Raw genomic sequence first — 25,349 nt, forward strand, 5'->3', positions numbered from 1 at the left:
TACCAGGGATTCTCATATTATTTGTTTTGTCTGTTCCATCATTTGAAGTTTTGAACCTCGATGTAACACATTAGACTATTAGAGATATTAAGTTATTCCAAGATTTATTGGGCATTGTCCTATGTACTCGATTACGTTGATACGGCTGCGTAAGTTTAATCTTTATTAAATTCATACAACTTAATCATGCTATATATATTGTTTTCATTCATTCCTTGTAGTCGCTTCATTTGATATACGGAACCAAGAGTCCAAGATATATTTTAAACTTATCAGACTCAGTTTCAAAAATATCAGCTAGACTCCAGAGTTAGTTGGAAAGTAGACTCAATTTTTAATTAACTAGAAAGAAAAATATACCCAGAAAAAATGGATACAAATTGCTTAAAAAACAAAAACTGTATAAAATGTGAATATGCATGGTAAATTGGTAAGCAAAGTGGATGATAGTTTCTCTCTCGTAGTTTTTTTTATATTAGCAGCGATTTTTAACAGTCACAATTGATTTATTATTAATTTTAGTGACGGTTTAAACCGCTAATAAATAAATTGAGAGAATAATTTCACTTATTTCATTAATATTATATGGACTAAGTGTCATGTATTTCTTTAGAGTTTAGAGTGATCAAATCCAACTCACCACTATTTTACAAGGATTAAAATTATATTTAGGCCCAGTTTGGAAGAGCTTATTTAAGCTTATCTGACAGCATAAGTTCTTATGCCAGTGTTTGGGAGGGCTTATGCAAACAGCTTATGACCTGCCATAAGTTATTTTCAGCTTATTTTCATAAGCTACTCAGGATAGCTTATGAGAAACAGCTTATGCTTATTTTCAACTTATTTCAATAAATTTTTAAAAATAGCTTATGAATAAGCGCTTATGTCATAAGCGCTTATGACCATAAGTGCTTAATTAAACTGTTTTTTCAAACGGGGCCTTAACCCTTTAGTTTATCTTTCTAACTTATGAAGAATGTGTAAAACTAATGTGAAAAATTAGAGTAGCCTGACGCCCCACAAAATGTTAAAATTGGGTTTATTCCGCTTAATTGTAGCGTCAACCAATGTTGTTAATCTCTAGAGATTGTTAATCTCTAGAGATTACCTAATCTCGTGGAAGGGAGATAATCTCGTAACGTAATAATGATGAAGTCACACTAATATTACTAAAATTGTCCAAATCATCCAACAATGACAATTAAGACCATGCATAAAATTACCAAATCTAAGGTATGTAAGTCATAACAAATTAACAAAATGTTAATACAAATTATGATAAATGTAAAACAAGAACAAATAAGTCACTAGAAGTTATGTGAGTGGAACGAACAATGGCTGTGAATGCAAGAATAATGATTGATTTTGTTGGAAACCCTAAATTGGCCGGTCAAATGTCTGAAATGCCCATGTACTACTCTTTTTTTGATATTTTTGACCAAGTAAGCTAATCTCGTAATCTTGTGGTAATCTCGCGATATTATAAGAGATTAAGAGATATCTCTAGAGATCACCTGAGATATGAAAAAAAAAGTTATTACCCCCTGCTGATCTCGGTTTTGGTACCTGATATCGTAATCTCATAAGAGATTAAGAGATATCTCTAGAGATTGACAACAATGGCGTCAGCTCATCAAACTTTAGTGTCGGTTTCATCGACGATTAGAGCCACCATTCATATTAAAGTTTGCTAGGTCGAAGCGATATAATAATAGATTCGACCCATGGTTTTACTTTGCCTAGCCGATGCTAAATTTAGATGAACTCTATGTATGTTCATCGTTATAACCTCTCTCTCTCTCTCTCTCTCTCTCTCTCTCTCTCTCTCTCTCCCTCCCCTCCCACAACCTAAGTCTCTCACTCTTATCCTCTCCTTCCTTCTCCCACCCGCCTTTTCGTTGGTCCATAACCTCAGTTGCACCTCCCAAGCCCCAACCACCATCCCCCAGCCGCTAGAGAGAGAGAGAGAGAGTGGAGTAGGGAAGCCTACTCTTCTGCAGTGGTACAACTTTTTTTTCACGGTGGAGCATATGCTTTTGTGGTGGTCCCTGCTTTGCTCGATGGAGTGAGGGTTTGGACGTGGAAGAGAGACCACAATAAATAGGGTTTGGGTTTGTTGTGAAGGTGCAAGGTGGCGAAGTACTGGTTGAAGGTGAAGGTGATGTGGTCTTAGTGGGGGTATACAACTTGGTGATTAAGAAAGTTGATGGGTTATGTTGGGGTTGGGAGGTTGGTTCGGGTTGAAGGTTCTTTCACGACAGTCAGGGTCGGAGCAAGGGTGATTGAAGGAAACACAAATGGTGGAGTCGTTGGGAGGTTGGTTTAGGAATGAACAGAATAAAATTTCTTTTCACGATTAATTTGATGTAACGTGAAGGGAAAACCTGAACAAGGGGTAAATGGATGGAATGAATTTGTGAAGGAGAAAGTTCAAGAAAGGCTAAAGATGGTATCAAAGTCGATAAGAGTTATAGCACGACTAATATTCGCATTTTAAACCTAGGACAAGAACCTTAGGAAACAAAACTATGTTCCACCCTTGGAACACTATAGGAATATAATTTCCAACTAACTTCCACCCTTGGAACACTATAGGAAATTTTCCAAAAATCTTCTAGAGGAATATAAGACTTTCTCTTATTCCTTTCCATAACCAGCGTTTCGATACGAAACCCTAGAATGTAAGAACGTCAAATTCCGATACTCGAAGGTTTGCCGAAACCGAATCCCTGATAGCTCAGAAACCCTAAAACCAACGGACGATGAAGACCTTTTCTATTCCGAGCTTCAAACGAAGATTCCACCCGCGTTCACCTATTTCTCTCGATATTTCTAATCTTTCTTCAGAACAAAGTTTTCTCATCCGACATCAACTGCAAAAAGTAGTTTTCGGGTAAAACCGATTTACACCGACTTTTGATCATTTGATTAATTTCCAAGAAACCTGTTTTGAGTTTTGGAATTCTGTCGCCAGAACCTATCTTAGAATTCTCCGAGGATTACGCAGGAGAAATCGGAATCGCGAAATTTTCATTTTTCCAAATTTCCCGAAACCTATAAATAGCGGGAAAATGAAAAATTTTCAAACACCTCCCCATCTTCTTCCCCAAACCCGCGAGCCCCAAGAGAGAGAGAGACGATTCTGATTTTCTTCATTTCTTGCCCGTTTGCTGCACAGATCGTTGCAAATCGAAGACCTTGAGGTAGGATTACCATATCTCTCTTCTGATCGTCGTTTCTATCGCTTTTCTCTATGTCTTTCTGTGCTCAAAGTTTTGAGTCTTTTGTAAAACTGTCCAAATAAGCTGATTTCAGTGTCTAAACATATTCTCTGCATGCTCCTGAGTGTGTTTAGCGGATTACATTTTGCCGAATGTCGCCGAAATGCCGCCGGGATCAATTTTCGTTGGAAAAACCCATTTCTGGGCAAAGTTCCGTTCTTTACGTTAAAAATTCACGACTTAGCTTTGTGCTAGTAGGATTAGTCGTCATAAACGTCGTTGTTGACGTCCCCATCCAATTTGTTTTTCGAAAATCCAGTTTTGAAATTCTGAGCTGAAAATAATGACCAAAATACCCCTGCGACAGTTTTTGATCCGAAAATTTTTCTGAGCTTAGAACCGTCTTAGTTACGACTAATGTTAACCTAGGAACCAAGTTTGATAGAAGAAAAATCAACCCCTCTATTTATGAAGAGTGGCCGAGAGCTCCATCAAAGGGGGGGGGGAATTTCGTTTTTTCGAAAACTTGTCTTAACGCGTAGTTTGTCGTACTTTGGAGTTAGTAATGTTACGTGTAACCCTAGTACGTATTGTTTCATGAGTTTCTAACTCATTGTGATTGATTTGTGTGAATTTATCTTAAGGCTCATTTGAAGAACTTTGTGAAGTTCAAGAGGAGGATTGTGAAGGAAACCTTGAGAAACACCCTGGAGAACCTACAGGTGAGGGTTTCTCACTGAATACTAGATAATGATTTAGGTGTCGACGAATTCGACTTGATTTACTGTTTATGCACTTGATTGTGTTTGACTGGGAAAAATGTTTTCTGAGGCTACGGCTGACAATTGATAATCTTTTATTGCTTGATTGTATTGAGGTTGATTCACATGCTAAATGCTACCTGGTTAATCTAGGATGTGTGATATCTGCCCTATATGCTATGTGCTACATGGTTATTCTCCAATGTGTTGATATATGTGTCATGACTGTTGGATTGTACTGTTGTGATGATGCAAGTACACATATATCTGTTATTCGACAGAGTGAGGATAACGAGCGATTATGCCGGATTTATCGTGAGTTTTTGAGGAAGTTTGACGGGACGGACCGAGGTTCGAACCCTTGATATTGTTCTGATGGATCGAGACCTTCTCTGGGAATAATTTGGGATTATGGGATCTTTTGAAATTTATAGGACTTGAGATAAAACTAAATGGGAGTTATTTCACAAAGGAAAATTCATAAGACATTAAACAACCTCTAAACCTTTATTTAATGATTACAAATTCAATTAAGAGCTTAAGACATGAATACTAGCTTTTGGAAAATGAGAAGTGTCGCCGAGTCCAAGTTTGGGGAAACTTGATGAGTTTCCGAGTATGTTGATACTCTTTGCTCGAGAAGCAGTTTTGTTGTTCGACTATCTAAAGGATAAGTCAGGAATTGATAAGCTTTGAGTACCTTGATGCTCTTTCGCTCGATGAGCTGATTTGTTGTTGGGTTATCTTGAGGATAAGCCGGAAACGGGTAGTTTCCTAGTACATTGGTACTTTTTGCTCGCTGAGCAGTTTTGACCATCGGATGGAGATGAGTCGGATGATTCGAGAAATCATCATGAGTTACTTTTGTAATTAATTGTCTTTTGTCGCAGAATCGACATTTACCTTAGGGTATTCTTTTTAGAGACAATTAGTTAGCTAGAACACGTGACGACGTGACGAGTGAGGTCGGAGACGTTGTTTGGCTAACCACTTGCATTCACGCACTCATTGAGGTTAATACACGGTGGGATTGCCGGACCTCGTTGGATTCCAAAAATGGTCATAAGACCCGGATTTCCATGTAAGAACACTGCGGTGATTCTTGGTAGCAGACGGAAATGGCAGGCCTGAGGGTTTACTGCTGATCTGACTACACTTTGTTTGGTATAAGAGACACGCGAGCGGAAATGGTCCCACCGTGGCTGGTGTTAGGGCTGACTCGTTGGTGCCCATCCCTCCGGAATGCATCTTGTTCCTTAGCATTTGCATTTCATGCACCATTCATGCTGACTTAGTTGCTGGATGTGTTTGCTACTTGTTATAGTTGTTTGGGACATGTTAAATGCTTGCAACTGTTATTTATTTATTTGTCAGGATATACAATTCATAAGGTTGTTATACATAACTAAGCCTATGTGGCTATTATTTAAGTTTTGCCTATTGGATGTATTATTATGTAATTCTTTGAGTTGACCCTTGCGCGTGCTACCTGTGTATGGGGGGCTATGTATGCCCTTTTTGTCAGATGTCCATGGCCGAATGGTTCGAGATGGTCGTCCCTTCGGGGGGACCGGGTTTGAGTTACTGGATACCGACACCCCGGGTGCGTGGGTGATCGACCCCGCCACTCACCGAGCCATCTACACGGGGCGAATAATGGAGGACCACGTGGACCGATTGGGAAACCTGACGCAAGGAGTCTTGAGACGCCACACGGTTAGCTTTAACCTACCACCAGGCATGCACTATGGCCCTGGAGTTGAGGTACCGCCACCATCAGCTGAGGACGAGGAGGACCCTTCAGAGGAGTTGCCTGTAGGAGGGGCTTCATCTGAGTCTAGCTCGCCCACAGTCGCGGTTGCTGCTGCCTTGGGATCGGGTACAGTGCCCGTAGTTCCCACTGTGAGGACCGATGCAGTCATCGACCTGATCGTCGTGGATCCGATTTCAGACGACGACCACGGTGGTGCGTAGTTGGGGGTGGTGTATAGTACTCCTTTTGTAGGGATTAGAGTAGGAGTAGCGTCTTGGCTCTGGTATACAGTTTCTCGTTTTGGGCAGGGCAGGTTTCCGACCTTTAGCTTTTCTTGTGGTTCTCTTTACGGGGATCACAGAGAGTTGGTCAGATTAGGAGGTATTTTGGCTGACCTATCTTTTATGGAGGACTGTATTTTGCACACTTGACACTTTGTTCCGGTTTGTACCTATTTGCCTACGGGCACTACTTTCTGTCGGTTACCCGTCACTAGAGGTTACTCGTGACGTGGTTTGCTACTAGCAGTGGGGTTTGTAAATATATCTGTACATTAGTCATGTTTATATTCTGTCGATGTTTCAGTAGTTCGGCAAGCTTTTACTTATTTAAAGCAATTATCGATCGAAAAAAAATATTCACGTTTTTCCGCTTTTAACTTTCTTTTTGGTTACTAAAGTAATGCCACCGAAATCGGGGTGTTACAGGTTTGGGAAGCGAAAATGGAAGAAGTAGTTTTGTGGTGGTTTTGGCTTGACTTAGTGGTTGTTTCAGGGTAGCTCTATGGTGGTTCTTCGTTCAAAATTAGTTCTCTTTCCTTTCAGATTTTGGAATCTGCTTTGTTTTGTATTCTTGATAATATTTTTTTTATGATGTAGGTATAAAGCAAAGGATGGAGAGGAGTGTGAAGTCTAAAAGTAGAGTACCTAAAAACCCCTTAGTATGTTTTGATGATGACAATGAACAAGTTATAAATCTATTGTGTAAGTAAGAAACCATAGTGAAGGTATGAAAAACGGTAGAAAGGGGGGTTTGAATAACGTTTTCAGTACAAAACTACCACCTTAAAGATTTTAACAAATCTTTTCGAGAACTAAGTGCAAAGGATAGAGATAGAAAAGCACACAAGGATTTTATCCTGGTTCACTTGATAAATCACTCAAGCTACTCCAGTCCACCCGTTAAGGTGATTTCTTCCTTCTTAGAATGAAGGCAATCCACTAATCAGGTAAGAGTTACAACTGCACTTGAAACCTACAAGTGACTAACAATTACACTGACTTAGCTCACACTAAGATTCACTCTCTTAGTCTTCTCTAGGATCCGATCAACCTTGATCTCCTAAAGGAAAAATCAAACAACTGTTTGAGGTTGGTGTTTACAAGGGTTTGCTTCTGAATAAGCTGAGTGTAAACTAAAATAAATTACAAGATGAAAGAAAGCTTAGAATATGTCTTGCGCGTGTGTATTGCTTCTTGTATATTTTTTCTTCTTCTAGCCGCTTCTTTCAATCTTCAGCCTCTATATATACTCCAAGGATTAGGGTTGAGCGTTGCATGGGAAATGCTACCGTTGGAGGGCAGTTCTGGAAAATCCAGCTTCTGCTGTGGCTGAGAACGTTAGGTAGGTCGTCAGGAAGGTACACTTGCTTTTGTACTTGGATAGCGACTTGACCTTTTAACCTAGGAGACTTCTGATCAGAGGAATGCTTCGTATTGGAACTTGTGAAGCCGGTTGATCAGAGTCAGAGGGATAGCACAGATCCTCTGACCATTGTATCTTCTGATTCTGAACTCAGAGGGAAGAACATGGCCTTCAGAGTTTCTTGCTTCTGGACTTCAGAGTATCCACTATTCAGCTTCTGGATCTTCAGAGTCTTCTACACCATCAGAACATCTGAACCTTCAGTGTTTCTTGGTTGTCAGAGCTTCTGGATCTTCAGAGCTTCTAGCGACTGAGTCCTCATCAGAGTTTGTATAGCTTCAGATCTTCTGAAGCTTTTCCACTGTTCATACTGAACATGGTGAATGCGAAAGCGTTGCTTGGGTTACCCTTTATACACAGTGCTTCTGATTTGTGTGAAATTGAGTCAGGGTCAGAGCCTGTAAATAGCACACTCAGAAAAGCACGTTAGAGTACCACAATTGTTCATATCAAAAGGTTAACTTGTAATCATCAAAACATAGAGTTGTACTACTAGATCAAAACTTGATCTTACAATCTCCCCCTTTTTGATGATGACAAAACTAAGATTTTTGATGAACAATTCTTAAACATTAAACTGAATTCACTCAGAGTTTAGAGATATAGAATAAGACTTATCCTGATGTGAATAGTTTATCTTGCTCATTCTGAATTCAAGTTACTGCTTGATTCTGAGCTTAGCTCCCCCTGAATCTAATACTTGATGAAAACGTTAGTAAAGTCTAGATTCTGAGCTAAATCATATAAGAGTTCAGAGTGAAAAGCTTATGACATAGATGAAAAACGAATGATCAGAGCGCATAAGTGATCAGAGTCATGGACAAGGTATCAGAGTCTTGGGTATCAGAGTCAACTTAGAATCACTTCAGAAGAAGTGAAATGTATTCCTTGTATTTGCCCAGTGACACATCTATGGTCATGAAGGTGGAACTCTTAAAATCTCCAAAAGAAAAATAAGTCACACTAACACATCTTACACATCAAAAACTGGGTTTACTCCCCCTTTTTGTCATAAGCAAAAAGCTCGGGGTGTGAAAAACTTAGCTTGAAGTACAAGGTACTCCCCCTTAGAGAAGGTCTAAGTTGAAAGAAAATGAAGACGATGTAAGAATCAGAGTGAGGCGATAATAAATAGAAGAGTTAATGCAAGGGATGAACGTTTACCACCGGTCAAGTGAGTAAATAGAAGGGTCAGTTACCAAGTACTTAACCTCGAGAAACTGTAAGAGCATTAACTTTCAGAGAGAAAGTGAAGCCTATAAAAACGTTGGAGAGAAAGGTAAGCTTCACATCTCGAATAATTTTCAGTAAGAAAAATGGCATCATACAGAATGGCATTAGAAGAGCTCAGAAGGAAGGCGTTTGAGGAAGATATGTTCCTCAATATTAGGCATCCCGATGGTACAAAGACCATACAAGAGCTGACGAAGACACTGCTTGAAGAAGATCTTGATCCAGAGATGGAGAAAGATCTGAAGGAGTTCCTCTGCTTCGTGGAAGAGATTCAGGAGCTTTGCCAGCGGGAGCTGAATCTGCTGGAAGAGAAGGAGACTGTGGAAAAGAGACTCAAGACGACAGAAGATAGTCTAGAAAAAGATGATCTGAGCATCAGACTTGGCAACATAGAGTATGCATTGGATCGTCTGGAGAAGGAAAGAGTGGAGCAGCGCCAAGAATGCAGAAGAATGAGGAAGGATCCTCCATTCTAGATATAGGGAATAATGTATGATGGAAAGAGTTATGATGTAAACATAGATCAATTATGAATAAAACAGGTTTTGCAAACATATGTGACACAATTATATATAGATATATGCATATAGAATCACAAATGAACAAATTAAAGTAAGTAAATAAGCAGAGTTGAAATAAAACAACGTTAAATAAAAAGGAAAAGGAAGAAAAAGAAGAGATCCTAAAAACTAAGATTTGTCAGTACGGCGCAGAAGTTCCATCATCATGTGCTTCATCTCAATCAGCATGGATTCATGAGTGTCAAGACGTTGTTCCATGATGTCGAGTCTGGATGAGCTTGTCGGAGTAGAGCTGGAAGGAACGTTCTGAGCAGCTTGAGGTTCTGGAATGGAAGCAGAAGCAGCAGGAGTAAACAGAACTGGTGCAAGTCGCTCTGCCTCAGCCTCAGCTTCAAGACGTTCTGCCTCAAGTCTGGCTTGTTCAGCCTGAGCTGCTGCTTGACGGGCAGCTTCTTCTTCTTGTTCTTTCTGTCTCTTGGCTTCTTCAATGGCTTCAAGAAGCTTGGTTCTCTGTTCGAGTTCATGAAGAGCCACCCTCCTAGCAAACCTTTGCTTTGCAGCCTCAATGCTCTGACTTCCCTCTGCATGCAGGAGCTGCAGCATAACGGGAAACTGAGCCACCAGCCAAGTGCTCAACTCGTTCCACTCATCAGCCACATTTTCAGCATTCTCACTGAGGTCAGTCTGACCGTGCACATTGCGGAGCCTCAAGGAGGCTTCATGATTGAAAATATTGATGCACTCAGAGAGAGATGTGGGTTGAAGGTGAGTATAGGGAATGATGGAGAGGTTGGGTGCAGGAGAGGCTGGGTGATTGCTGCTATGAGCTTCAGAGGCACCTTGTGGAGAACCAATGTTAATTATGGGAGCATTGGGTTCAGAGGTTCCACGGTGAGGGTCTGAAGTTTCAACCAGAGGGTGAGGTGATCTAACCGAGGATTGGTTAGATACTGATTGTTCAGGTTCAGGGTCTGGTTGAATTGGCTCTTGTTGGTCAGGGACAGGGTGAGCCTGTTGGACTAAGGGGTCTGCCTCTTGGATAGGATTGGCCAAGATAGGTTCATCTGGGTCAACTAGACGTTCAGGTCTAGGGCCAGGATATTGCCTAGGGCTTGGACAGGTAAGGTAATATTCTTCCAAGGCAGATACCTTCTCTTTCCTAACCTCCATGAATTTTCTAAGTGATTCAGAGGTATTGGAGGGAGGAGAGTCAATGACATTGATGGGGAAGGATACAGGTGTGAAGGCTGATGAAGAGTCTGTATCCGTGATTCTGACAGCAGGACGTGCTGATGCTCTGGGAGCAGAGTGATCAGACGTTCTGGGTTGTGGTTCTGTTGGTTTGGGTTCTGGTTGGTTGGGGATGATGGGTTCAGAAGTTAATGAGTCGTATGGAATGGTAAGGAGAGAGGTTGGATCTTCTGACCTAGAGGGTTGGTTCTGAAGCAAATTCCAGAGTGGTGCTTCAGTAGGAGAAGGTTGAAAGAATGAAGATCTTGGGGAATGTGGTGGAGAGGTGGTTTGTGCGGCTGGCTGGGATTCATGAATAGGAGTGAGGGGATTTGAAGAGTGTTGGAGTAAGGCAGAAATTGGGAGTGCATCAAATAAATTCAAATCATCATCAGAGGTAAGTGCAGGCTTACTTGTATGTGCTGATGATCGAGTCACTCTGGCAGGAGGTTCAGTCCTTCTGACCTCTGCAGCAGCTGGTTCCACCCGAGTAGGCTTCACCACAATTCTGACTTTCTTCTGCTTCTTCTTTGGAGGACCATCCTCACTATCATTACCATCATCATCATCAGGCTTGCTCTTCGCCTTCTTGACCAGAGGGACATCAGATTCCTCTGAGGATTCGTCCAGAACCATCTTCCTCTTGGTTTTCTTCTTGGGAGGAGAAGGAAACTCTGGAGCTGGTGGAAGTCTGCTGACGAAATCATCAAGGTCAATCTCGAATCCTTGAGCCCTGAGGTCTTCAACATAGCATCTGATGGCTTCAGGATGGTCTGCTTGAGTCCACAGAGGGTAGTCATTCAGAGGCATTCTTCTTCCTCTGATCTCAGAAGATGTGTCCTCATGAGCAGGAGCAATCTTCTTCTGGACCAAACCCATCTTCTTCAGAGAGTTGGCAGTGAAGACATCGCTAACAATTGTGCTCAAGTCCTCTGTGCAACCAGCATTGATCAAATCTTGCACCAAGTTGCTTTCAATGAGAAAGTCTGAGAGCAGCCTCCCAAAAGGGATATATTTGATGGCTGACTTGATGGAGGAGGTGGTGCGAGACTTCCGGATGCATTCCTTCAAATAGGAGAACAGGAAGTAGGGAAGGCAGATCTTCTCCTTGTCTTGAATGAAGAACAGCATCGCCTTCTGATTGAAGTTGATGTAGTCTGGAGAACTGCCCTTTGGTCGTTGATTGATGCAGTTGAGCAGAATCTTGTGCCAGATTCTCAGTTTGGGTTGAAGGTCCATCACCTTGTAGCTCGTCTTGCCCGGTTTGAAGGTGGTGTACAGGGCCTTGTTGACGATGTCCTTGGTTCTGGGTTTCAGCTTCGATTCCGTCAGTGAGAACCGATACCCATGAGCAGTTTCTGCACCTAGCAGATTCACGAAGGACTTCTCCGTGATGATGATCTTCCTACCCAGTATGTAAGAGACCACCTGAGTGTCATCACAATCAGCGTGCTTCCAGAATTCCTTTACTAGCTTCTCATACACCGGTCCTCGAAGTCGATTGAAGTAGTTTCCCCAACCTTGAGCTTGGACTTCAGGACGGAGATCAAACCCATTTGCAGCCAAGTTGTCGAGGTTGAATCTCCATTCTGCAAGGACTTGGAGTTCCTCAGGAGGAAATACACAGTGAACGGCACAGCCCCGTTCTGCAATAGGAACAATCTCCTCTTGAGCTTGAGCTTGTTCTTGTGCTGGGTTCTCAGAGCCCCGTTGACCCGTTGCCAACCCGACTACCATGTGAGGGAACTGAGGTGCATCTGCAGTAGATCTTCTGGTTTGTCTCACCATTTTGAGGAGGTTGAAGGTTTGAGGTAGAAGATGAAGTTTGAAGGATGAAGAGAGATCAAGAGAGTAATCACGAAGGAGGCGGTTTTGAAAAGCAGGGAGTGCGAGAGTGAAAACCGGAAGTGAGAGAGAACGTGTGTGTATAGTGGGTTTTATCAAATAACCGTTGTTGATTCAAAAAGCACTTTAAGATCAACGGTTGAAAATTAAAGATAGACAGTAACAGTAAAATACACAATCACACACAGAAGATAAGCATATCTACACGCAATCACAACAGACTGTCACACGGGCACAAGGAACTATGCATCAGAAATTCTGACGCACGTGTTGTTGTCTCAGCTTCAGAGTCAGTACCAGTGGGCACACACACTCTGATTGAGTTACCTTCTGGACTAGACATCTTCTGATCAAGAAGTATCATAGTCAGAGGTTCTGATCTATCTTCACTCTGGACAAAAGTCCATGTTTAGATTTTTCAGAATAAAATTAAATCTATCTTCAGCTAAGGGCTTTGTAAAGATATCTGCCCATTGATGGTCAGTATCAACAAACTTCAGAAGAAGTACGCCCTTCTGCACATAATCTCTAATGAAGTGATACTTTACCTCAATGTGCTTTGCCCGTGAATGCAAGATAGGATTCTTGCTCAACGAAATTGCAGCAGTGTTATCACAATAGATTGGGATATTGCTCTCAAGGATCTGATAATCCTCCAGCTGATGTTTCATCCAGAGCATCTGAGTGCTGCATATTGCTGCTGAGATATATTCTGCCTCTGCAGTTGATAGAGCAATGGTTGATTGCCTCTTGCTTGCCCATGAGACTAGATTGCTTCCCAGAAATTGACAATTTCCAGAAGTACTTTTTCTCTCTGTTCTATCTCCAGCATAATCAGCATCACAATAACCTGAAAGCTTATACTCTGATGTTTTCTTATACATCAAGCCAAGGTTAGTGGTGCCTTTCAGATACCTTAGGATCCTCTTAACAGCAGTTAAGTGGGTTTCCCTTGGATCTGATTGGAAACGAGCACATAAATGAACACTAAATAGTATGTCTGGCCTAGATGCAGTTAAGTACAGAAGTGAACCTATCATGCCACGATAGAGCTTCTGACATACTTTACCACTTATATCTTCTTTTTCCAGAATGCATGTTGGATGCATTGGAGTCTTGGCCACTGTAGATTCCAGCATATTGAACTTCTTCAGAAGTTCTTTAGTGTACTTGCTCTGATGGATATATGTTCCTTCTGGTGTTTGATCAACTTGTATTCCCAGAAAGTACTTTAATTCTCCCATCATACTCATCTCAAATTCAGCCTGCATCATCTCAGAAAATTCTTTGCATAGAGATTGATTAGCAGAACCAAATATAATATCATCAACATAAATTTGCACAATTAAGATATCATCTTTATAAGTCTTGCAAAAGAGAGTTGTATCTACTTTACCCCTTACAAACTTATTCTCCAGAAGGAATGAGCTAAGTCTCTCATACCATGCTCTGGGAGCTTGCTTCAGACCGTAGAGTGATTTCTTCAATTTGAACACATGGTCTGGTTTCTTTTCATCTTCAAAACCTGGGGGTTGATGAACATAGACTTCCTCTGAGATATAACCATTTAGGAAGGCACTCTTTACGTCCATCTGATGTAGAACTATGTTGTGATTTACTGAGAAAGAAATCAATAGTCTGATTGCTTCCAGTCTTGCTACTGGAGCAAATGTTTCAGTGTAGTCTATTCCTTCCTGCTGGCTGTAGCCTTGAGCAACTAGCCTTGCCTTGTTTCTGACTACATCTCCTTTCTCATTTAGCTTGTTTCTGAATACCCATTTCGTTCCAATAACATGGACATTCTCAGGCTTCTTCACTAAGCTCCAAACATCGTTCTTGGAGAATTGATTCAATTCTTCTTCCATGGCCAGAATCCAATCCTTGTCCTGAAGAGCTTCATCTATGGACTTGGGTTCAATTAAGGACACCAATCCTTTCAGACTCAGCAAGGTCTCTTCAGAGGGTCTGAAGGCAGATCTGGTTCTGACTGGTTCATCTTTGTTGCCCAGAATCAATTCCTTAGGATGAGCTGCAGTGATTCTGCTCTTCTTCAGAGTTTGTGAGTTAGAGGGGCCAGCTTCTTCCTCTGGTTCATCTTCCTCTGGCTCAACTTCCTCTGGAGCTTTGCCTTTGTCAGAAACATTAATGCTTAAATCTGCAAACTTTTCAACTAGCTTTGACTGGTCAGAGTCAAGCTTATCATCAAATCTAACATGAATAGATTCTTCAATAGTCTTAGCATCAGTATTATAAAATCTAAAACCTTTAGATCTATCAGAATAACCAAGTAATAGACACTTAGAAGATTTAGCATCAAATTTATGCAATCTATCCTTAGTATTGAGAACATAACAAACACAGCCAAAAGGATGAAAATAAGAAATGTTGGGTTTTATGTTCTTCCACAATTCATAAGGAGTCTTATTCAGAATTGGTCTCACAGAGATTCTGTTCTGAATGTAACATGCTGTATTTACTGCCTCTGCCCAAAAGTGCTTAGCCATGCCAGTTTCTTGGAGCATGGTTCTAGCCATCTCCTGAAGAGTTCTATTCTTCCTCTCAACAACACCATTTTGTTGAGGAGTTCTGGGACAAGAGAAATCATGTGTAATTCCATAGGAATCAAACAGACTCTCAAACTTGTCATTCTCAAACTCTCCACCATGGTCACTTCTGACACGCACAATTCTACAAGCCTTCTCGTTTTGCACTTGAGCAATGAAGGTAGAGAACACAGCATGAGACTCATCCTTGCGGGTTAGAAACTTTACCCATGTCCAGCGGCTATAGTCATCAACGATAACCATCCCATATCTCTTGCCACCTATAGACTCAGTTTTCACTGGTCCAAACAGGTCGATATGCAGAAGTTCTAACGGCCTTGAGGTTGAGACAACATTCTTTGCCTTGAAAGGGACTTTTGTGAATTTGCCTTTCTGACATGCTTCACAAAGAGCGTCTGAAGCGAACTTCAGATTGGGTAAGCCCCTGACAAGGTTTAGCTTGCTCAGCTGAGAAATCTTTCTCATACTGGCATGCCCTAACCGTCTATGCCATACCCACTGCTCTTCATTAACAGACAGAAGGCACTTCACATTCTGAGCCTCCAACTCAGATAATCTGATCTTATAAATGTTGTTCTTCCTCTTGCTGTTAAACAGAACAGAGCCATCGATCTGACTTACAGCCCGGCAGGACTTTTGATTGAATATAACATCATAACCCTTGTCAGCTAATTGACTTATAGACAATAAGTTATGTGTTAAGCCGTCTACCAATAAAACATTATCAATGCATGGACTACTATCTACACAAATAGTACCAGTACCAATAATTTTACCCTTTTCATTTCCTCCAAAGCCAACTTCGCCTCCAGGCTTAAGTTTCAGCTCTCGGAACATACGCTTTTCTCCCGTCATGTGACGCGAGCATCCACTGTCCAGATACCATGATTGGTGTTTCAGTGGAGCTATCAAGGATATCTGCAACATAGATAATCTTGTCCTTAGGTACCCACTTTCTGGGTCCTCTTTTGTTAGTTACCCCAAAGGTTCTGATCACCTTGGGTGTCTCAACATGATATTTTAAAGGAATATTTGCATGATATTTAGTCATAGAGAAAGATCCCTTTTTAAGAGGGTTTTTAGCAACTTCAGCAGGTACAGGATCAGGCAATATGGTACCAGAGGGAACAAAGCATTCATACAAGGATTTAGCTTTAGACACAGAAGGCTCATTTCTAATTGGTTTAGAATAGCCAATGCCATGCATTCCATTTCTGCTTACACCATAGATCATTGAAGCCATTAAGCTTCTATCTACGCTTTTAGCCAGGAATCTTTGAAAAGATTTTTCATACTTAGATTCATGCTTACTATCAGAGGCATCGCAGGCAATAACTTCTTCTAACTTTGCAATTTGATTCTTAAGCACAGAGTTAGAATTAACTAAAGCATGGTTATCATTTTTCAAATCAGATATGATTTTCTCATGTTCAAAAGGAGTTTTAGAAACAGCAGATAAGTTCTTTTTCAGCTTCTTATGCTTAGACAACAAGGAGTTATACTTATCCATGATATCAGACAAAGCATGTTTCAGTTCAGAGGTAGAGAAGGAAGCAAATACCTCATTTTCATCGTCAGAGTCTGGATCTCCTTCTGATTCTGAGTCAGAGTCAACAGCTTCCTTTGACTCTGTTCCTTTGTCTTTGACAATAGCCATGAGTCCTTGGACTTCACCATCAGAGTCAACATCCTCTGACTCTGATTCATCGAATGTCACCATCAGACTCTTCTTGGTCTTGAAGTGCTTCTTTGGCTTCTTGTCCTTCTTCAATTTTGGACAGTCACTTTTGTAGTGCCCTGATTCTTTGCACTCAAAGCAAGTGACTTCCTTGATTGATGACTTCTTCTGACCTGAGGATTCAGACTTTCCTCTTGCCTTTCCAGAGCCTTTGAACTTGCTCTGCCTGTGCTTCCAGATGCGGTTGAGTCTCTTGGAGATCAGAGTCAGCTCATCTTCATCAGAATCTTCTGATGCTTCTTCAGATTCTTCTTCTTCAGCTTGAAGAGCCTTTGACTTCTCAACCTTAGCCTTTTCAGATTTGGATTTCAAGGCTATGGACTTTTTCCTCAGATCTTGCATCTCTGAGCGCTTCAGCTCATGGCATTTCAAAATGCTGATGAGTTCTTCTAAACTCATATTCTCAACATCTCTCGTGAGCTCTATTGAAGTCACCAAAGGCATCCAACTTTCAGGAAGACACCTGATGACCCTTATGACGTGATCTTTTGTTGTGTAGCTCTTGTTGAGAGGACGTATGCCAGCTACAAGCAGTTGAAATCTGGAGAACATTTCTTCAATGGACTCATTTGGCTCCATGATGAAGGATTCATACTTTTGGATCAAAGACAATGCCTTTGATTCTTTGACTTTCTTGTTTCCTTCATGAGACATCTTCAGAGAATCAAAAATGCCTTTAGCAAACTCACGATCTGTAATCTTCTGGTACTCCTCATAGGAGATAGCACTTAGAAGAATTGCTCTTGCTTTATGATGTTGTGAGTACAGCTTCTTTTGATCTGCAGACATCTCTGACCTTGGGATCTTTTTGCCATCTGCATCAACTGGACGCTCATAGCCATCCACAATAATATCCCAGAGATCTGCATCGAAACCCAGAAAGAAACTTTCCAGTCTATCTTTCCAATATTCGAACCTTTGACCATCGAACATAGGAGGCTTTGCGTTGTAACCATCTCTTTGAGTTTCACTGGTGGTGGCAGCCATTGTTTTTCACACCGGCCCGGATCACTGAACACTGTTAGGTGTGGTAATCAGAACTTGCGCTCTGATACCAATTGAAGGTATGAAAAACGGTAGAAAGGGGGGTTTGAATAACGTTTTCAGTACAAAACTACCACCTTAAAGATTTTAACAAATCTTTTCGAGAACTAAGTGCAAAGGATAGAGATAGAAAAGCACACAAGGATTTTATCCTGGTTCACTTGATAAATCACTCAAGCTACTCCAGTCCACCCGTTAAGGTGATTTCTTCCTTCTTAGAATGAAGGCAATCCACTAATCAGGTAAGAGTTACAACTGCACTTGAAACCTACAAGTGACTAACAATTACACTGACTTAGCTCACACTAAGATTCACTCTCTTAGTCTTCTCTAGGATCCGATCAACCTTGATCTCCTAAAGGAAAAATCAAACAACTGTTTGAGGTTGGTGTTTACAAGGGTTTGCTTCTGAATAAGCTGAGTGTAAACTAAAATAAATTACAAGATGAAAGAAAGCTTAGAATATGTCTTGCGCGTGTGTATTGCTTCTTGTATATTTTTTCTTCTTCTAGCCGCTTCTTTCAATCTTCAGCCTCTATATATACTCCAAGGATTAGGGTTGAGCGTTGCATGGGAAATGCTACCGTTGGAGGGCAGTTCTGGAAAATCCAGCTTCTGCTGTGGCTGAGAACGTTAGGTAGGTCGTCAGGAAGGTACACTTGCTTTTGTACTTGGATAGCGACTTGACCTTTTAACCTAGGAGACTTCTGATCAGAGGAATGCTTCGTATTGGAACTTGTGAAGCCGGTTGATCAGAGTCAGAGGGATAGCACAGATCCTCTGACCATTGTATCTTCTGATTCTGAACTCAGAGGGAAGAACATGGCCTTCAGAGTTTCTTGCTTCTGGACTTCAGAGTATCCACTATTCAGCTTCTGGATCTTCAGAGTCTTCTACACCATCAGAACATCTGAACCTTCAGTGTTTCTTGGTTGTCAGAGCTTCTGGATCTTCAGAGCTTCTAGCGACTGAGTCCTCATCAGAGTTTGTATAGCTTCAGATCTTCTGAAGCTTTTCCACTGTTCATACTGAACATGGTGAATGCGAAAGCGTTGCTTGGGTTACCCTTTATACACAGTGCTTCTGATTTGTGTGAAATTGAGTCAGGGTCAGAGCCTGTAAATAGCACACTCAGAAAAGCACGTTAGAGTACCACAATTGTTCATATCAAAAGGTTAACTTGTAATCATCAAAACATAGAGTTGTACTACTAGATCAAAACTTGATCTTACACATAGTTGATAAGCGTATAATTGATGCACTTTACGTGTGTCTTTCTAAGCTTCATTATGTACATTCTTGTGCTTAATTGTTATGACTTAGCCATATTTTGACCATTAGTGTTTATTTGGATTATTCATGGAAAAGTGCTTAATTCTACACTTTTAGTTTCTGTGACTGTTTTCCTAGAACAGGTTGAATCTAGAGCTACAAATATCCAAATAGGGCTAATAATATGTCGTTGGAAAGCTAACTCGAAGCCCTACAACTTTCATGTTCAGCATAATTCAAGAATCAGCCTCAAACTTGGTCAGAATGTCCTTCCAAAGTTGCTGTCGCTAATCCTGCGAGTCTGGAACAGTCTGCACTAAAATGATCATATCTTGGGCTATAGAATTCCGAATTAGGATCCGATTGAAGGCCCGCGAAGCTGACTTAAAGAGCTACAACTCTCATGTTCACCTCAATTGAAGATTCAGACTTCTTGTGGGACCCGCAAATGCCTGATTGTTCAGCAGCTTACTCCTTTATGTGGGCCCGATTTTGTGAAGATTTAGAAAAGATTTAGATAACAAAGATTGTTACTTGATGAACAAGTTTATTTATTAGTATAAATAAGTGAATTTAGGCTTTTGTTAGACCTCACCACCTCACCACCTCACCATCAAACCACCATCACACCACCTCACATTCTCCTCCTCCTATCTCTCCCTCTTTTCTAATATGAGTTGCTAAACTCTCTAGTTAGTCTTAGGATTATTAATATTCTTGTGTTTGCAAACTTGAGGTTCTGTTCTTAATGCAAATTTCTTCTTTATTAATTATCTTCATCTCTATTTCCGATCTAGGGTTTGCTTAATTCCTTAGTTTTAGAAATAAGAGTTGATGCATGTTCGCTTAGTTCATGTTAGTTCGTAACTGTTTCTTAATCGCTTAGTTTAGGAAACTGTGAATTAATTTCCGCTTAGTTAAATAGTTCTCACGAATTAGGGAATTGATAAGGAAGAATTAATCTTTTGTAACCAATGAAGGTTTGTTGCACTTGAATGTTATAATCCGATGACTAACGTTTTCTCTCTTCTGTCTAGTCTATTTAGTTATTGCTTTGTTACTTTTCAATCCAATCAATCAACCCCCCTTTTAGGTTTTTTGTTTTACTCTAATATCAATTAATAATTTATCAAGTCTTTGTGAGAATGATCCTGGTGTTCAACACCTTGTACTGCATTCAAAAAAAAATACTTTGACACGCACCCGCGACAGTGCGTTCGTCAATAGTGTTTGAAATTTCAGGAACAAATCATTCAAAGATTATATTGTCTATAAAGAAAAGAAAATTGTTTGGGTTAATGGATCTTGGTAGGCGACTAAGAACTAGACGTATCCCAAGCATTAAAGGTGAACCGAAATAAGTTCTCTTCTATCCTTTCTTTTTACTATTATCTCTTTGTTATTTACTCTTATCATATTTCCGCTGCTACTAACAAAAGATTTTTTTATAGAAAGAATTTTTCAAAAGAGTTAGAGTTATTGATTTAGTTTGTGGAAATTTTTAAAACACAATTCAACCCTTTCTCGTGTTTCTTTATTCTGTTCGAGTTGGCACTAGAACACATTTTGTTGCTTTTCGCAACAGTTAAAAAGTGTACCCAAAGATATGGAAAATGTTTCCTAAACTTTACGCAAAAGTTTCTGACTGTCTCATGTTCTAGTGTTACTTATTCCTCTTAGTAACAATTTCTCGTACTATATAATAGTGCGAGAAAATGTAATCCATTGTATGGAAAATGAAACAATTTTCACGTAATAACTGATCCTTATTCCTTATTGTTAAATACAAAACACTTATTTAGTCTTGTTCAAAATGTGTTGCCTAACACAAACTCTTTATGGCAACAATCACGAATTGACTCCTAATGCATTTTAGAAAACACTTTTTGCATGTTGCATAAACCAATGTTACTAACAACAAAAAATATTGGCATCTGAGCTTCCCACTCGATTGAGCACTCTACCAATTAAAGAAGGGATGCACGCAGAGCACGCCGCCCTCCAACACAGAGTGACAGTGACCGTCAACGACGTCCTCAACTATACAAGCAGACAAAAAATTACGACGTTAACTCAACCTCTATAGAGCTAATGCACAAACCTAGGCGCCCCTAACCGCATGGTCATCTGAGCACATGAAAGGTCGAACAACCCATAGTGGAAGGCGATGCAAGAGGGATAGGAAGAGACAGCGACCCAACCTTAATCCTACCCCCGAAGAGGAGCCAAGGTATCTTGATGACCCTATTTTAGTAGTGTTTTTAGGGTCATTTCTTTGTGTGTTTTGAGTCTTTTTGTTGAGTCTCATGTAGTGTTTCATGCATTCTCATGCATTTTTATCTTTTCTTTAGTCTTTATTTTGTTTTGGTAATTTAGTAGTTTTATAGGGAGTTTTCTTGCATTTTAAGTAAAGTTTAGGACTTGCATGGTTTTGTTGTGTTTTATGAAGGACCTTTTGTGCTAATGAGCTCTTGGAGCTTCTAGAATCTTCCTTGACTTGTTGGTTAGGTTTGGAGAGCAGAAACTGAAGGAGAAAGAAGGCCAAGAAGCATGGAATTGATGGAGAACTTAAAGAGGATTGAAAAGAGGAGTTTCAGAAGCCAAAAGGTCCTTTTCAGGCGAGCTTAAGCGCCTAGGCGCTGGGAATGGGCGCCTAGGCGCCAATTAGGTCCAGAGGCATGTTTTTCAACATGCAATTGGCGCTCAGACGCTCTGAATTGGCGCCTGAGCGCCCAGCCTCGTTTATTTTGCCTATAAATAAGGCTTAGGCCAATTTCTTTGGGAGTTAGACATTTTTTACTCATTTTTGATCAAGTTTGAGAGCTGAGGAGAAGTTTGGGGCCAAGGGAGGCTTCCAACTTGTATTTTTCTCAGGTTTTCATTACATTTTCTGCATGAATTCTCTAGCCATGAGTGGCTAGTTTACTTTTTTGCTTTGGGTTAAGAGATTCTATGAAATTTTAGTTTGTTAAATCCTATCTCTATGCATGAGTCTTGATTCAATCTTGTATTTCAATTCCTTATTGCATGCTTAGCTTTGGTGCACCTTTGCTATAGGCTAGATTATAATCAAATGGAAATTTGTTATGATTTAGGGACATGAATTGGAATAGATCCTTCTATACTTGCTTCTAGGCATAGAGTGAGGGTAGGGTTTTGTTGGCCTGAACATACATGCTTATTTACCTCTTATGAATGTTTAAGTACACAAGGAATTGGGCTTAACTTTCAATTTGAGAGAATTACTTTTGTGAGGAATCAACTAGTAAGTACATAGGCTATAACAACAAGAGTTAAATCAAGGTTTCACATGCATAGGATAGGTGGACTAAAATGGATTAGATGATCAACAACCCAAGGCAATTTTCCATCAATTGTTATTTCAAACTTTACCAACATTGCTCTTTTGCAAATCTTTTGTCACAAACAACCAACACCAATCTTTGAAATTTACTGCTTTAAGAACTTGCAAACTTTAGGCTTAAATCAACAATTCTCACTCACAATCCCTGTGGTTCGATATTTTAAAACCCGGAGGTATTCGTACACTTGCGAATTGACCAACATATCTCTTATTTTCTCTTTCTCCATACTCCACGCCACTCCTTCATGCATTGACTTGGGTGTCAGAGTCTCTTTGTAGGTGTCACTCTTGGCGGGTTGCGACTGCGAAAGGAGAGCGACTAGGGTTCGACACAAGGCACAACGGAAAGTTCCACCATTGTTGGTTCTCAAAATTAAAGAGTAGAAACACTCCATTGGGGTGATTGGTCGAAGAAGTTTCGATCAAATACATACACCTTATATATCTTATTTTTCTCTTTATCTCCAACTTCTTATCAAATCACATCATAAATCATATCCATAATTTTTCTCTCTACTCTTCTTCTTCTTCTCCTCTCTTTTCAAACATTTTTCTTTGCTGATTATGTGTTGGCACGTTGGAGCTTAGAGTGAGCCAAAAAAGGGTTAACTGCCTCAAATCCCTCCCACTGCCCACCATTACATGACAAAATCCCAACTCCCAGATACAAACAACTTGCTGGCCGGCTACTTCACATGCCACCAAAATCCAACACGAGCAGTGCTCCGAAGCCTACAGGTACTCACTCTCTCTTCTCCATCTTCTTATATCATCACACCCATCTCTCTCATCGATCCCTTCTCTTTCTCTCTCTCAACAGCGTGCGCGATCAATTACAAGGAGAACCACCTTTTGTAGCCATGAAAGTGATGTTGATACCCTCAAACCCCTATCTGCCTCTGGTTGTTAATATAGACATCTGAAAAGCCTGAAACTTTGCCAAGAAGGGTCTATTTTGCCCAATTTGACTTCAAATATGTTTCTTGGGATGAGAGTTTCATTTTCCCCCTTCACTGATCAGTCTCTCTTTTGGGTAGAACCATAATATACATATACCCCCACAATAAAGCTGAAATGTCTATTTTCCTTTGATTCATGTGCACAATTCTCCCTATCTCACCACAAATTGGATTTCAAAGGTACCACCCACTGCTCCTACATAGTCAGGTCACTTTCTCTTTTCCTCTGCTCCTTTTTCTGATTTCTCTGATCAGTCTTTCAAATTTAAACCTTGTTCTCTCCATATTTGCTTTTGCTTCTTAATTTTTTTTGTCTTTCTAATCTCTTTCAAACTTTTTGTCAATGATGCAATTCACACCCCCATTACCCCCTTTGCACCAAATCACACCCATTTTTTCAAACCCATCTTCCATGAACAAAAATAACCAAATTCCTAGGAATACTAGGCCATGGCCTGCAGGGTTCCCTACTTCCAAATCCCTAAGTAGCTTCGGAGACGCCAACTGCATGGAGCAGTTACTTGTTCACTGCGCCAACGCCATCGAAACCAACGATGTAACCCTCGCCCAGCAGATCCTCTGGGTCCTCAACAACATAGCTCCCCCAGATGGTGACTCCAACCAGCGCCTAGCTCACAGCTTCCTCAGAGCCCTAACTGCCCGAGCAGCCAAGACCGGAAGCTGCAAAATGCTTGTAGAAACTGTAGCTGTCCCTCCCAACAATAACAACTTCACTGTAGACACGCACAAATTCTCAGTCATTGAACTAGCCAACTTCGTTGACTTGACCCCTTGGCATCGCTTCGGCTTCACTGCCGCCAACGCCGCTATACTTGAAGCAACGGAAGGATACTCAGTCATCCACATCGTGGACTTAAGCTTGACACATTGCATGCAGATTCCTACTCTCATAGACGCCATTGCCAGCCGCCACGACGGCGCGCCGCCGGTAATCAAGCTCACCGTACCCGGCTGTAATTATAGCCGTGAAATCCCGCCGGTTCTCGACCTTACTCACGATGAGCTTGGCGCTAAGCTGGTGAATTTTGCTAGGTCAAGGAACGTGATCTTGGAATTTAGAGTGGTTTCTTCAAGTTACACTGATGGTTTCGCAGGTTTGATTGAACACTTGAGAGTGCAGCGCTTGATTCACGCGGCGGAAGCTCGTGCTGCTGAAGCTTTGGTTGTGAACTGTCACATGATGCTTCATTACATCCCTGAAGAAACCCTATCAACCTCTTATAATGCTTATGATTCTTCTTGTGCTAGTTCAAGCATGTCTTTGAGATCATTATTCCTTAAAGCATTGAGGGGTTTGGATCCAACGATTGTCGTTTTGGTGGATGAAGATGCAGACTTAACATCCAGCAACTTGGTTTGCAGATTGAGGTCTGCTTTTAATTACCTCTGGATCCCTTACGACACTGTGGACACGTTTCTTCCAAGAGGGAGCAAGCAAAGGCAGTGGTATGAAGCTGACATTTGCTGGAAGATTGAGAATGTGATAGCGCATGAAGGGGTGAATAGGGTTGAGAGGGTGGAGCGTAGGACTGTGTGGGAACAAAGAATGAGGAATGCGAGCTTTCAAGGGATTGGTTTTAGTGAGGACTCTGTGGTTGAGGTGAAGGCTATGCTGGATGAACATGCTGCTGGGTGGGGATTGAAGAAGGAAGATGAGCATGTTGTGCTCACTTGGAAAGGGCACAATGTTGTTTTTGCTTCTGCTTGGTTGCCTGCTTGATCATTTTTGCACTCTTTGTATTCTGAATAATAAAACATATTTTCTTATTTAGTGTTTTTGGTCATCAATCTCATGAATAGTTTTATTGTATTTTCAAGAGTAAATAAGTAGATGAGAAGTTGTTTGTATGGTCTTTACTCTTTACTAGAAATATTGGGTAGACACACAAAGTGAGAAAGAAAAGAGAAGATGAAATAATAAATTTGATATATGATGTAATGTGATAAAAAAAGAACATAAGAATAAAAATATGATATATGTGAGATTTATGTAGTGTTTGAGTGTCTAAAGTATCATAACTATCTAATTTTATCTTATGGTGTAATTCTTATTTATAAGCACAATGTCTATAAAAGGTTGTAGAAAAACTAAAAGAATAGTAGTAATGAAAATAAAACC

The 25,349-nt window shown here is 40.6% G+C and overlaps 1 protein-coding gene across 1 annotated transcript; it reads left to right on the plus strand.

Moving 5' to 3' along the window:
* Positions 1–22,842: 22,842 nt before the first annotated feature.
* Positions 22,843–25,078, plus strand: LOC130715356 (scarecrow-like protein 32). The gene is made up of 2 exons (XM_057565442.1): positions 22,843–22,988; positions 23,071–25,078. The coding sequence occupies exon 2, from the start codon at positions 23,553–23,555 to the stop codon at positions 24,948–24,950; it is 1,398 nt and encodes a 465-aa protein (XP_057421425.1). The 5' UTR covers positions 22,843–22,988; positions 23,071–23,552; the 3' UTR covers positions 24,951–25,078.
* Positions 25,079–25,349: the final 271 nt, after the last annotated feature.

This window comes from Lotus japonicus, chromosome 4 (genome assembly GCF_012489685.1).
Source record: "Lotus japonicus ecotype B-129 chromosome 4, LjGifu_v1.2".
In the NCBI taxonomy this organism is placed as follows: domain Eukaryota; kingdom Viridiplantae; phylum Streptophyta; class Magnoliopsida; order Fabales; family Fabaceae; genus Lotus; species Lotus japonicus.

Coding starts and splice junctions, on each gene's coding strand:
- LOC130715356 (XM_057565442.1), top strand. CDS start 23,553: ATGATGCAATTCACACCCCCATTACCCCCTTTGCACCAAATCACACCC.